At 34.9% G+C, this 14789-nt stretch overlaps 2 protein-coding genes across 2 annotated transcripts; one reads left to right on the top strand and one right to left on the bottom strand.

Moving 5' to 3' along the window:
- Window positions 1–2015: 2015 nt before the first annotated feature.
- tmem169b (transmembrane protein 169b) lies at window positions 2016–7088 on the bottom strand. Its single transcript, XM_058787616.1, has 3 exons — window positions 6944–7088; window positions 5195–5539; window positions 2016–2874 (listed from the first exon to the last, which is right to left on the bottom strand). Exons 2-3 carry the CDS (start codon window positions 5454–5456, stop codon window positions 2258–2260), a joined length of 879 nt encoding a protein of 292 aa, XP_058643599.1. The 5' UTR covers window positions 5457–5539; window positions 6944–7088; the 3' UTR covers window positions 2016–2257.
- A 990-nt stretch (window positions 7089–8078) lies between these two features.
- Window positions 8079–14509, top strand: LOC131546943 (myb-like protein V). Its single transcript, XM_058787085.1, has 14 exons — window positions 8079–8314; window positions 8403–8459; window positions 8567–8693; window positions 8778–8867; window positions 9812–9999; window positions 10123–10156; window positions 10238–10322; window positions 10412–10547; window positions 10638–10681; window positions 11352–11536; window positions 12039–12171; window positions 12269–12310; window positions 12400–12430; window positions 12806–14509. The coding sequence occupies exons 1-14, from the start codon at window positions 8266–8268 to the stop codon at window positions 12949–12951; spliced, it is 1347 nt and encodes a 448-aa protein (XP_058643068.1). The 5' UTR covers window positions 8079–8265; the 3' UTR covers window positions 12952–14509.
- The last annotated feature ends 280 nt before the right edge of the window (window positions 14510–14789 follow it).

The following is a 14789-nucleotide window of genomic DNA, read 5'->3' as shown; positions in this document are numbered from 1 at the left end:
TAAGATGTTCTTTTGATGTCCAAGACACTGGTTATGAATATAATATTTGGAATAATTGTCAGAACCCATACACACACACACTCACAACATTCTGCACATCATTTGCCCCTTTTGTGTTTGTTTATTAAATTTTCTCTGGGGCTCGTCATAAATAAAACTGTTCACAGAATACGCAGGGCTTCTCACAATCTCACAGTTCATTTGCATATATTTATATATGGCTTAATTTTACAGGGGGTTATGAAAAACCTTAACCCATCTGCTTACAGAAAAAAAAAACATTTTTAATAAAAATAAAACATGCAAACTGTTAAAATAAATACAATAAAAGAGCAAAGAATAAATAGTTTAAATACACGTCTTATGAAAGTAGAATGCCTGACATACAACATGAAAAAATGCTGTTAAAAACAACAACTTTATTGGTGAGCAAGAGACTAAATAAGTCAAACAAATTAGAGTTTGGCCCAGGATCCAAAATGAATACCTGCTAAGTGCCAATAAACAATAGCAAAGAATAAATATTTTAAATGTACTGCTTATGAAAGAATGAATGCCTTATGATATGAAAACAGGAAACTGTTTTAAAAAAATTAAAAACACACACACACACACACACACACACACACACAACCTTCTTGGTAAGCAAGAGACTAAATAAGTAGAAACAAAATAAAAGTTTGGCCCAGGACCAATAACACCGCCCTGCATTATATTTGCTGAATGAAACCCAATAATTGTTCATTTTAGCGTGCCGGTTCCAAAAACAGTACCTGTTATGCTTGAGAACATCACATTTTTTCTCATATGATGCATTTCATAGCAAATGTGCATTACAAAAATTTGTAATGCACAAAAACATGATTCCTGTCCTCCACTGAGCCCAATTACTACTATTTGTTCAATTCTCAGCCCATTTTCAGATGTATGACATTATTTTCTGCCTAATCCCTGATTTCAAAGCAGATAGAATTCATAGAATTTATAGCCAGAGATAAATGCAAACATGACCCAGATGTTTTCTGCTACATCTATAAGTGTTTAACTACACCCCAACAGCCAGAGAAAATTACAGATTTTGCTTATTTTGTAAAAGTTCTTTGACAATAAATCGACTATTTAAACATTTTCACAATCCTTTGCAGATTGTAAGTTAAACAATACATCCCGAATCATTCTTTTTGTCATTAAAGGAATAGTTCACCCAAAATGAAAATTTGCTTATAATGTGCCTCACCCTCGGGCCATCCAAGATGGGGATGAGTTTGTTTCTTCATCAGATTTGGAGAAACGTAGCATCACATCAGTGTCTCAGCAATGGATGCTCTGCAGTGAATGGGTGCCGTCAGAATGAGAGTCCAAACAGCTGATAAAAACATCACAATAATCCACACCACTCCAGTCCATCAGTTAACATCTGGAGAAGACAAAAGCTGCGTGTTTATAAAAAATAAAATCAATCATTAAGACGTTTTTTAACTTCAAACTGTTGCTTATGGATAAATTACAAGTCCATAATAACGCTTCCTCCTGTGTAAAAGTGGTCTGGTCTGAATCAGGAGAGAAATCTGCACAGATCGAGCACCGTTTACAAGCCAAAACAGTCCAAAACAGCTCTAAACATATATGTGGCTGAATTTTGATGTGAGAGACAACAGGATATGGACTTTTTCACTGGAAGAAGCATTATTATGGATTATGAACTCGTATTTTAGCCAAAAGCGACGGTTTAAAGCATTGGTCTCAAACTCAATTCCTGGAGGGCCACAGCTCTGCACAGTTTAGCTCCAACCCTAATCAAACACATCTGATCCAGCTAAACTCTGCAGAGCTGTGGCCCTCCAGGAATTGAGTTTGAGACCATTGGTTTAAAGCAAAAACATCCTTTTGGCTTTACTAGACGTTAAATGATGGACTGGAGTTGTGTGGATTACTTGTGGATGATTGTGATGTTTTTATCAGCTGTTTGGACTCTCATTCTGACGGCACCCATTCACTGCAGAGGAGGGCAAGTGATGCAATGCTACATTTTTTCAAATCTGATGAAGAAACAAACTCATCTACATCTTAAATGACCTGATGGGGAGTACATTTTCATTTTTGGGAGAACTATAACTTTAAAACTGAAACAAACAAACAAAAAAAAAACTCAGTTGAACTCAGCATCATCAAATGAGCCAATTCTAGGCATTTTTTGCAACTCAGCAGAAGATGCAGGGCTGTGTAACCATCAGAGGAAATCTCGAATGATTTCCATTCAAACTGAGGATGTTTGCAGCGACTTTCCCTGCAGACTCCCAGAAATGGTGTCCGAGTCCAGCAGCTCGACTACGCTGTACGGAGAACAGTCCTCCAATCCGAGCTTCCCACAAGCCCATCCGCAGAAACCCTTCTCCAGATCCCTGACCGACAGCCACCATTCGCTGAAGGCCCAGGACACCTGCACCACGGCCGAGTACAAGCCCAGCGACAGCGACAGAGCCACGATGAGCACGGGGTAGAAGATGATGAGGAACGGACAGACAGTGATTTTATGGCAGAACGTCCGCTCCTCGTTGTACACCAGGAATATATTGTACCAAGTGAGAGTGCCATAGTAAAACGAGGTGATGAAGGACAGGACGAAGACGACGGGAGCGCAGGAGAGGCTCCACAGGACGACGTGAGGACCCTGAGAAAGGCCGAAACCGCACGAGCGACTCGATCCCTCGCGAGCGTCGCATTCGGCATCCAGACGCTCTTTTGACCTGGCCATCTCTTGCAGCTCTCTCTCTGTGAGCGTGACGTGAATGTCCACCATCTGACCTTTCTTCTTTCCGCGGGTGATGGTCCCGGTGAGCGTCACGTAGCGGCTGTCTGGAGGCACGGCCCAACCTGATGAAGCCAAGACATTTCATTTAGGATGAGACAGAATCTGGAGTGCTGTACTATTTTAAATGCATTCCTCATATTAGGACAAAGACAATTAATATTTAGCAGAGGTGTGAACCTACGCTGGTCTCGCGGTTAGGTTCGATTACGATTATCATGTCATCGATTCAGTTCAATTCCATATCACGATGCACTGACAATGCACTCAATTTTCAATTTTACTTCACTTGTATACAATTTTGTCAATAAATACAAGCAGTGTACTTTAGTTCTCGTATAGTGCAGTGTACTTTCTTGTAAAACATTTAAATATTAACTAGTTTTATTAATTAGTGGTATTACCCCCCGCATGTTTTATTTGTGCATGACATGATTTACACACAGCGAATGTCTTCTCCAAGTTGTTTATAAACAAGCTTTTAAAGTAGTTGGAGCATTTTTAATTACTCAAACTCACGTCTCACCTCCCTCTGCCATTGTATGCTACCACGACAAAGCACGTATGATCGGTTATAATCGGTTATAGTCTATTACTGAACCGATACCGAATCGCCCTCGTCTGCATCGCGATGCATCGTAGAAATGATTAATTTCGACACCCCTAATATTTAGTAATATTACTGGTTCAGCTGCACTGACACTATCGGGTGACAACTAAATTTGAACTGAATTAAGCTGCATTATGACACTAATTTCACAACATTGACAGTTATTGAACTAATCTGAATCAACATTGAACTAAACGGAGCTAAATAATGACTAATAATAAATAATAATTCATTTTGTAAGATTGTTTATGAGAGAAAGGTTTGGACAACAAAAATTTGATTATTTGAATGATCATTTAACATTATCTTTAAGGGTCAGAAAGAGGGTGGAAATGGTGGTGAAAAACTAAAATAGGTCTGACTTTACTGTTCAAAACAAGATTTTGAAATGTTTTTAAAAGAAGTCTCCTCTGCTCACCGAGGTTGCATTTATTTGATCAAAAATGCAGTAAAAACAGTAACATTGTCATATATTATTACAATTCAAAAGAACTGTTTTCTATTAATATAAACTGTAAAATGTAATTTGTTGCTGTGATGCAAAGCTGAATTTTCAGCATCATTACTCCAGTCTTCAGAGTCACATGATCCCTCAGAAATCATTCTAATATGCCGATTTGCTGCTCAAGAAACATTTCTGATTATCCACAATGTTGAAAACAGTTGTGATGCTGAATATTTTTTGTGAAAAACTGACACACTTATATTTTTCGGGATTCTTTGACGAATAAAAAATTCCAAAGAACAGCATTTATTTGAAATTGAAATCTTTTTTTAACATTATACAGTAAATGTCTTTAAAGTCACTTTTGATCAATTTAATGCATCCTTGCAGAATAAAACTATTAAATTCTTAAGTATTAAAGTATTAATACACTACCTGGCCAAAAAAAAGTTGCCGTTTGAATTTAAATGAGCAACTACTTAAGATTTTAGGACTGGATCATTTTTACATGTTTCTGGCATGTTGCATGTTTGGCTGATGCAGTGCTTAGCTTTTCATTTCTCAAACAACGATGTCAGAAGACGTACCCATGTACATATTCCAGGACGACAATGTCAAGGTTCATCAGCCTCAATCTGTCAATCACAGAGTCCTGGCCTAAACCCTATTAAAAGTCTTTGGGACGGGCCTGTCCAAAAAAGGTTGCACACTCTAATATTTAGCTTTGGGCCACCTTTAGATTTGATAATATTGTGCTTTCATTGTGCCACTGTTTCAACAATGTTATGCAACATCACAACATTTGTCCTGTGCAATACATATTACACATGGGATTGTGCAATATACTTTGTACTGCTTATTTATCCATCTATTTTTGCCACTGTGTCAAGTTGCTTGTTGTGTGTTACTTTAATTCTGTGTTTTGTATTCTGCTTGAGTTGCACTGAATTCCGTTGTAATGACAAAAAAGGCATTCTGATTCTGAACATTTATTTCCATCAAGAATTGAGGCTGATGAACCTTGATATTGTCATCCTGGAATATGCACATGGGTATGACATCTGACATAGTTGTTTGAGAAATGAAAAACTATGCACTGCATCAGTTAAGGTTAAATGACGTTGCAAAACATATAACATGCCAGAAACATATTAATCACTGCAATAATGCTTCAATCCTAGACTCTTCGGCATTTGCTTATTTAAATCCAAATTGATTTTTTTTTGGCCAGGCAGTGTATATTGTTTATTGATTTAAAATTTGGAACCACACAGACTTAATTTTGATATTATGTGTCCAAATACTTTTCTTACTAGATTGCATGCTTCACCTTCACTGCTGGGGTTGTTCAGAAATGTAGCTCCCTCTTCAGAGTTCCTCTCTCCACCCTCACTTTCTCCTCCATGGTCTTCACCAGCGGCTCTCTCTGGATCAGAGCGGTAGACGATGATGGACTCCGGCCGGTGTTCTCGCTTTCTCCTCTTCCTTCGAGTGCTAGTGCCGCTGCTTCCTTCATCCTGTCCTTCAGAGACCTCTGACCTTATAGACTCCAGCTGAGGGCTCTCAGACCTGAGCTGCTCCACCTGCTCCATGTTAGTGTCTCACAAGCTTTGCGAGGAGCTACAACTTCAGAGAGACTGGAGAAGGCTATTTACGCCATCCAAACACGATAAGCCTGCGGGAATGAGAGAGAAACATGATGCACAATTGATATTCGGCATGCATTCACTCAAACAGGAAAACATGACATTATTTTGCCTGACTTGAACTAAAAGGTAAAGTATATAAATGTATACAAGAGAGTTTTTAAGAGTATATTAATTATGAGGCAAGATATCACACATTTTTTCTAAATGATACATATATTCACAGTGCAATAGCAGGTTCACATTGTGACAACATGCCCCACTATAGGGGTCAATGTGCATTAAATGAAGTTTTATTGCTATTACTGAGCAATAATAGTAGACATGTCTCAATGTTGTTACTGTTAATTACAAAATGTTTAAAAAATGTGTTAATTGAAATAAAGCCAAAGTAAAATTAGAAATATAAATATTAGTTGGAATTAATTAGAAATCATTTGAAAATTAAGAATTAATTAGAAAAGTTAAAAAAGTGCAAAACTTACTAAAACTAAAAGAAAAAGAAATTAAAGCTTAATATAAATATTAAAAACAAACAAACTAAAATTAAAAATGTTTAAGAATTAATTAGAAAATTAATAATTACATAGACAAGTTTAGGTTGAAGCACTGCAATTACTAAAACTTTACTAAAATTTTAAAACAAAAGCAAATAAAAATGCAAAAGCACATAAAATTAGAGATGTGGCAACTAACTGAAATTAAAGTAAGTTTAGCTAAGTTCTAAAGTCATTAAAACTGAAATAAAGATAAAATAAAGCTAAAAGGAAAAAATAAACTAAACTAATGAAAACGACAAAAGTACTAATTACAAATGTTGCCTTGGCAGTTAACTGGAATAAAACAAGTTTAGGTTGAAGTACTAAAATGACTAAAACTGAAATAAATATAAATTAACGCTAAATAGATTATTTAAAAAACTAATAAAAATGACAATAACATCACAAAATTGCTAACGCACATAACAATAAAAACGAATCAAAATGAGCACATAGACATAAAAAAATGACTAAAAAAACTGAAATTTTGCTAAATAAAAGCTTATTTAAAATATTAATAAATCCTAAAAAGTATATAAAAAAATTAAAATAACACTGGCATGTACAATAGCTTTTGTGTAGCCAACAACACCCTTCCGTTCATTCAGCTCTATTGTCAGAGAAACAAAGACAGGAGACACATGAGTAGTAGTACAGCTAATCAGAAGACTGTGTTTTAATAAAACAACATATGAAACTAAAAACCCTTCATATGAACCCCTGAGATGAGTGTTTATTCTGAATCAGTGCTCTGTAGCGCCTGAGAGCCAGGCGGAGGCTGTTTTTCTCCGCTCTGGTTTTAATAATCACACCCAAACCAGGATCTACTGTAACAAACGTCTTATTCACAACCAACAGAAGATCCTGCTTAATTCATAAGAATTGCATTCTTACCTATCAGATGCAAATGCATGAAAGAACAGCCGTGAAAACTCTTGCGATGAAATGCTTAGCTGGGTTTGCTGTCCAACAGCAGCCGCCATGCAGATGCGCCTGGGCCACAATGAACGCAAACCCCGCCCACTGAATCTGGAACGTCTGTCCCGTCCAATCAGACGACGATAAATCGAAGCCCCTCCTCTAGCTAAAGCCGCTGTATGTAAAATTGATCTCGGAGACAGTGAACTACTTCTGTTATCATCATCAATAATTTATTCTAAATATTTATTTTTAAATAGCATTTTATTTTTGCGTATTTGTGTATGTCTGTATCATATTAAATATGTATAATATTTATTTTAATAAAATAAATGCGTATTTAGTAAACTAATTAATAAATAAATACAACTAAAAATGTACGTAAAATGTTGTGAATAAAAAGTTTTATGTTAACGTTACTGACTGAACATGGTCTAATCGTTTTAATTATTTATTCAGAAAACAAGTAACGACTCGTCTTATGACACGCTAACCAAATACTTAATTTATTTTCTTTTAATATTCTATATATTTAAAAAATATTAAAATATTAAAAAATATTTGTTAAGTTATTTGAAAATTATTATTATTATTATTATTATTATTATTAATGCTTGAACAGACAGTACAAGAAGAACATAGTCAAGGGATCACATACAAATCCAAAAATAATGACCAATAGTTATAAATTAAACATAAATGACAAACACACACACATACACTTTAATAAAATAAAATTGTTACAAAAAAATAAAAATAAAAAATAAACAAGAAAAGAAATAAAACCATCAGATGTGAATGACATTACAATGACATTTCAAAGATATACAAACAAATGTACATAAGGAAAGCATCTAAATACAAGGATTTTCTTTACATACCTCTGTATAATATTTCAGAAATCTTAGGTTTTTTTTATTTTTTATAAGATGAAGAGATTTTAGAAGTGAGTTTAATTCAATTTTAAAAAGGGGTTAGGATGGATAACTATTTGCAAATTTTTGTTTGTGAATGAAAAATTTACCATATAAAAGGAAAAAATTAACAGTATGTTCCAGGGGTTAATTGAAAATTATTATTTTTTATTCTGATAAAAGATGACGTAACCGCGTATAAGTCAAAATCTCGCGAAATAACGGACGCCGCAACTGACGCGCACGAGCTCTGTTTAAAACACGTAGAAACGCACAGTATTCGCCTTTCAAATGCATATTTGAGTTATACAACATCGTAAGATTGGAAAATAGATCTATTTACATGATCTGTGTGGTATTTGTGAGTGTTTTATCAGGTTTTGAATGGAGGAGCAACCGATAAATCAACTGGACAACCTGCTGCTTCAGTTAGGTGATTGAGAACGCTTCATTTCATCATTTGTTTACATATTCTGACACGTTTAACTTGATATGTACTGTATACTGTAATATATAAACAGGTATAGAAACACGAGAACTTGCTCAGAAGAAGGATGACCTCAAACAACAAATACAAAGTACGTTTTTAAAACACTGGAAATATAAAAAGTTCTCCTAATTGAAGAATCACTCGCTTTTAAAGAACGAAAAATTTAATAATTTGACCTGTCTGTTGTGTTTTTAGTTTGTGAGTCCAACATTCAAGAGAAGAAGGATTACATTAGCACAACTCACAAGATCCTCAGCAAACTCAGCGAGGAGATCCGGCAAAAACAAAACACGTTGAAGTTTATCAAAGAAAACACTAAAAAGTACGGCAACGTGCGAGGCTGACAATATTTTTATTTTCAAGTCTCAAACTGAGTATTATATAAATATAAATGTTCTGATATCAGTCTCCAGCGAACAGGACATCTGCTGCTTCAGTATGAAAAGACACTGGAAGCTGAGCTAGAGAAGAGACAGGACAGCTATAATCAAGACATGTAAGTCAAGCTTGACAGTCTTAAAAATATTTATTTTACAAATGGGACAGTTTATTGAACAAAATATGAAAAAGTCTGCATGTGTGTTTTCTCTTGAGTATCATATTTGGTAGGCTACATCAAGCTTCTATTGCTCATATGTGACCCTGGACTACAAAACCAGTCTTAAGTGTCAATTTTTCAAAATTGAGATTTATACATCATCTGAAAGCTGAATAAATAAGCTTTCCGTCGATGTATGGTTTGTTAGGATCGGACAATATTTGGCCGAGATACAACTATTTGAAAATCTGGAATCTGAGGGTGCCAAAAAATCAAAATATTGAGAAAATCACCTTTAAAGTTGTCAAATTAAGTTCTTAGCAATGCATATTACTAATCAAAAATTAGGTTTTGATACATTTACGGTAATAAATTTATAAAATATCTTCATGGAACATGATCTTTACTTTTTGTCATAAAAGAAAAATTTATAATTTTGACCCATACATGTTAGACTGACCGAGACTTGTCATAGCACTTGCTTATTATTGCTCTTTTGTTGGTTTTGATTGCTTCTATTGTCCTCATTTGTAAGTCACTTTGGATAAAACTGTAAATATAGTGAGAATATGGAGAAAAACACCTCAATTTGTGCAAAAATGCAGTTTGGTGCAGATGCTAATATTTATATGGCCAAAAATTCTGATGCTTGTAATGTACATCAATGAGATCTTTATAACAATATAGCAGATACTTTGATAAAATTATATAAATACCAGTTCTCTCACTATATTTCCCACTAATATATCTTAATAAGATGATATTTACAGTATGTGCAAGCATGTAGATTGTGTGCGACAGGTTTTTCAGAAATCATGTGTATAATTTATAGGCATTGGAAAATCACATATCAAATATGATACAGTAGGCTTTAAAGGGTTAAAGATGCTTGGTTTTTGAAGGAAAATCTTCCAGGAGAGAATGGAGAGCTACAGGAACGTGTTTCAGCAGTATAAGGATCGATACTGTCAGAACCCACTGGCTCAAAAACTGCTGAAGATCCAAGCCGAGAATGAGGACATCGAGAGGAGAATCAGAGCAACGGAAGAACAAATATTGGAGAAAGAGAGAGAACTGATGGCAGCGCTGGGTAATTCACCTGTTTCCTCCTCATGTATATCCAAAAAATAACAATTTTGTTCCAAAACACATAAATAATGTTTTTTTTTAATGTATTAATATGTCTTTTAATACAGATCTTGTGTCTTGATAGGTGAAGATGAGCCAGTCGCTGATGCTGCCGACAGGTATTTTATCTTCACAGCATATTTGTTTTTGACAGGTTAGTGGCTATCTTTTAATTAACATTCTTTCTGCTATGAAAATAGTAAGTGTGAAGACACTGACAACCCACAAACTGAAATCAGGGAGTCATTTGATGAAATGGACCCTTATCAAGACCCCATAATGCAGGTACTGTACTTCTGCTGTTCACTGCAGCTAAATCTACTATTACTCTAGAATATGTTGAGACAAGGCATTGTGAATTCTGTAACTTCTAGAGGCCTAAAGAATATGCAGATGAGCACATGGTTGCTGAAGATCCTTCTGAGGAGAATAAGGATAAAACAGCAGAAAGTGAATCTCAAACTGACACATTCTGCCATGGCTTACAGACAAAGACTGAAACTGGAGAAGGTAAACACCAGAATATATGAATATATTGAGAGTAAACCCCAATGAGCACACAGACTGACCAGTAACAATCAAGTATTCCTTTCATTTTAGATCAAATGCAAGAAAGTGATCAGTCAGAGGAAGTGAATGAACTGGTACAGTTGAAACACAACAATCACCCACACAATTGATTTTAAATGATTAAAATATATACTACTGGTCAAAAAGATATTGAAATGCTTATCAATGTTTTTGCTGCATAATATTGTTGTGGGATCCTTGATACTTTTTTACAGGATCCTTTGATGAACAAAAAAGTTCAAAAGAACAGCATTTATTGGAAATAATCATTTTTGGAACATTATAAATGTCTTTACTGACACCTTTGATCAATTTACTGCATCCTTGCTGAATAAAAGTATTTTCTTTATTTCAAAAAATCTCACTTATCCTAAACTTTTGGATAGTTTTGTATCATGGTTTCCGCAAAATATATGAAGCAGCACAACTGTTTTCAACATTGATAATCAGAAATGTTTCTAGAGCAGCAAATCAGCTCATTAGTATGATTTCTGAAGGATCATGTGACACTGAAGACTGGAGTAATGATGCTGAAAATTCAGCTTTGCATCACAGGAATAAATTCGATTTTACAATATATTCACAAAGAAAACAATTATTTAAAATTGTAATAATATTCCACAATTTTTACTGTATTTGTGATCAAATAAATGCAGCCTTGTTGACTTTTTCCCCCTAAAACATTAGCAAATCTTACTTAGTCCAACCTTTTTATTCTTATATTATCTATTTGAATGAATGCAGGAGGGGAATATGAATGTTTCATGTGCTTCTGAGCTCATGGTGGAAATGTCAGAGGAGGAGGAAGATCGTTTGGAGGTGACCACAGCAGATGCTCAGGAGGACACGGCGAATGAGGGTGGCATCTGTCCTCCTCCATCACCGGCTAGAATAAAAGCCACACCGACCACCCCCACCTTCTCTCTAAAGTACGACCTGTATTTATGATGAAGCATCAAGCACCTCCATATGCTGCAACCTGTCACTTACATTAGTCTAAAGTCAACGCTTGCAGCCTATTTTACTTAATGCATTTCTCAGGGATGCACCGACATTTACATTTATTCATTTAGCAATTACAAATGAGGAATACAACAAGCAATTCATCTTAAGTAGGCAATAACTTGAGAAATGCTAGCAATATAAAGTTTCAAAAACTGCTAAGACATGAGGTATATAAGAAATAGTCAAATAAGAAGAGATTTTTTTAAATTTCTTTTAGAAGACATTTCTAATTGCAATTCATTCTTTTTTTTAATTGCACACCAAAAACCTGCACAACTAGTCTCTGAGTGAAGTGGTTGAGTGAATGTCAGCCAAATAGCATTTAGAGTTGGAGCAAACTTGTATCTTGATTCTGTCAATACATGTAGCATTCATTGATGAGTCTAGTACTAGTTTGAGACTGATAACCGTTCGATCTGTTAACAGCAACAGCCCCAGTTCCTCACCTGGACGGCAGGAGACCTCAGACACCAAGTCGCCCGCTTTTGTCTTCTCCATGAATTCTGGTCCAAGCACACCTGCGTTCTCTAAGCTGGGCTGTGATTTTGCTGCAGAAGAGGTGAACTTCAGAAGCTGGAAGACTGGTACTTGCATTGTTTCATCAAAAAGAGCTTCGTCATTTCATCTGTGTGTGTGTTTGTGTGCTTATGTTGTAGGCATCTCCATTTACCTTCACAAGCTCCTATTTCAGCGACAAGGTATTTCTGGAGGAACACTGATGTTTGTAATTAAATTTGAACTGTCTGTTTTAAATGTCTGAAAGCTGATTTTGTGTTTCTGGTAACAGAAGTCACCAGGATCGGCACCCAAGTTTTCAGGTGAAGAATGAACATGAGTAATATCTAACATCCAAACTTGTCAAGAACATAGCCACACTCTCACAAAAAAAGGTACAAAAGTTGTCACTGGGGTGGTACCTTTTCAAATGGTACACCTTTCTACTTAAAGGGTCCATATATTGGAACCTTAAAGGTACATATCTGTACCTAAAGTGTACCTATTAGTATCTAGAAGGTACAAAAGTGTACATTTTGAAAAGGTACCACCAGTGACAGTTTTTGTACCTTTTTTTCTGAGGACACATTGGACACCAAACACAGAGAAAAAATAATAAAAATATATTTTGCCTAAACAAGATTAAACCTATTTTTACGCACATTTACATCCATTAATATGGTTTGTTTCTCTGCAAGGTTTCCTGTTCGATGAAGCCGAGAGTCGTCAAGAGGAGTTTTCCTTCTCGTTTGGGACGGTGAGCCCTCAGCAGAACTCTTCCACACAGGACATGGCAGGTTCTGCGGATTCATTTCCATTTTCATTCAGCTTTGGAAAAATGTAGCTTCATTAACATTAATCTCATCTTTATAGCTGTACTTCAGAAATGTGTTCAAATGTCTGTAAGACTCTGTTGAAGTTACATTCTATGTTCTATATTAGTTCAGATGTGTTTGTGATCCTGGTCATTTTGTTCAAGTTTGTTTCAACATATGATTCCTTTGAATATATATTTATACTAAAATGCATGCATTATAATTAATAGAATATTAGAGGAATGTTAATTTTATGAATGTTCTTATTAAATGTATTTGGTGCTACATCGTAACTGAAAACATAACAACGCTGACTTTAAAGTTCAAAAAGTCTTTCTATTTGTTTTCCCGCTACTTACAACACAACAAAGTATTTTTAAATATATATATATTTTTTATTATATATTGTAATATATGTATATTTTTCTTAAATGACAGGACAGTCCTTTATATATGACATTCAGCTCATTACATTCATTTTACATGTAGTTGTTTATGGCTTACCTTCATAGACAGAAACACTACTGTAAGTGAATACCCTACTGGACACTTAGTTGTCAGCAAAACAACAATCTCAGAGCTGTTGACAGTAATACAATGTCAAAAGGCCCATATGCAACACTGCTAAAGTTTGAAATGCTCTGAGGTGAAAATCACAAAAATTGCATAAGCACAGCCACTGTTTTAAGGCTGTATTTTAAGAACTAGTCTGAACATCTAGTAGTTAGCCAAGCTATAATATGTTTTACTTTTCAGATTCAAGTTAGACCAATCTATGTTTATGTAACTGCCTTAAAGTTACGAACAGTCTCGAAGAAAATAATCAGTCTAAGCAGTTTATGCAACCAGCCACACCAGGCCATATTTCACCCCAAAAGCAGAAGAAAAATTATGTTTTGCAAAAAGAAAATGAAGCTATAATTATTGCATTGTGACATTATTTTCCAGACAATTAAATATCTTTCAGGCTTCCATATAATCTGGAGTATTAAATACTGGAGATGTAAAACATGTAGTACTAGAATTATCTATTGCTTCACACTAATCACACTGCATAGGCACACAATAAAACGGTCACGTTACTGAAGCTCACAACCACAAAATACATGTTCAAACGTTTAACAATCCAAGCAACAAGTTCATAATCTCCATCTGTATCAGCTCGTGATGTGCTTCATCACGATACATCAAACCATTTCCCTCATGGGAAGCTGCTGGAATAGAGATTTGGCAGAGTATAACAGTGAATTCTGTAGGAACTTTTGAGTGGTTGAATTATCTACTAACAGCAGCAGTTTTGTATAAAGTATAACAATGTTTTCGCTGGAAATGGCTGGTGTTGTTGCATTGCACCATGAAAAAAAAATGTTATCAAAATGTACTTTTGGAACAGCAATATAACTTTGCATGCTGACATTGCTACAGTTGTGTAAACATTGGCAGCTAAAAGTTTGGAATAATTAAGATTTTTTTTTATGTTTTGAAAGAGGACTTCTCTGCTCAACTAGGCTTTATTTATTTGATGAGAAATACAGTAAAATTGTGAAATATTATTGCAATTTAAAATAACTGTTTTCTTTGTGAATATAAGTTAAAATGTAATTTATTCCTATGATCAAAGCTGAATTTTCAGCATCATTACTCCAGTCTTCAGTGTCACATGATCCTTCAGAAATCATTCTGATATGCTGATTTGCTGCTCAAGAAACATTTCTCATTTTTATTAATGTCAAAAACAGTTGTACTGCTTCATATTTATAATGAAAACCGTGATCCACCATTACCATTAAAAAGTTAGGGGTAAGTACATTAAAAAAAAGAAGAATATGGATACTTTTATTTAGCAAGGATCAAAAGTGCTATGAAA

This window comes from Onychostoma macrolepis, chromosome 09 (assembly GCF_012432095.1).
Source record: "Onychostoma macrolepis isolate SWU-2019 chromosome 09, ASM1243209v1, whole genome shotgun sequence".
Taxonomy (NCBI): Eukaryota; Metazoa; Chordata; class Actinopteri; order Cypriniformes; family Cyprinidae; genus Onychostoma; species Onychostoma macrolepis.
This window is presented reverse-complemented; position numbering and strand designations above follow the sequence as displayed.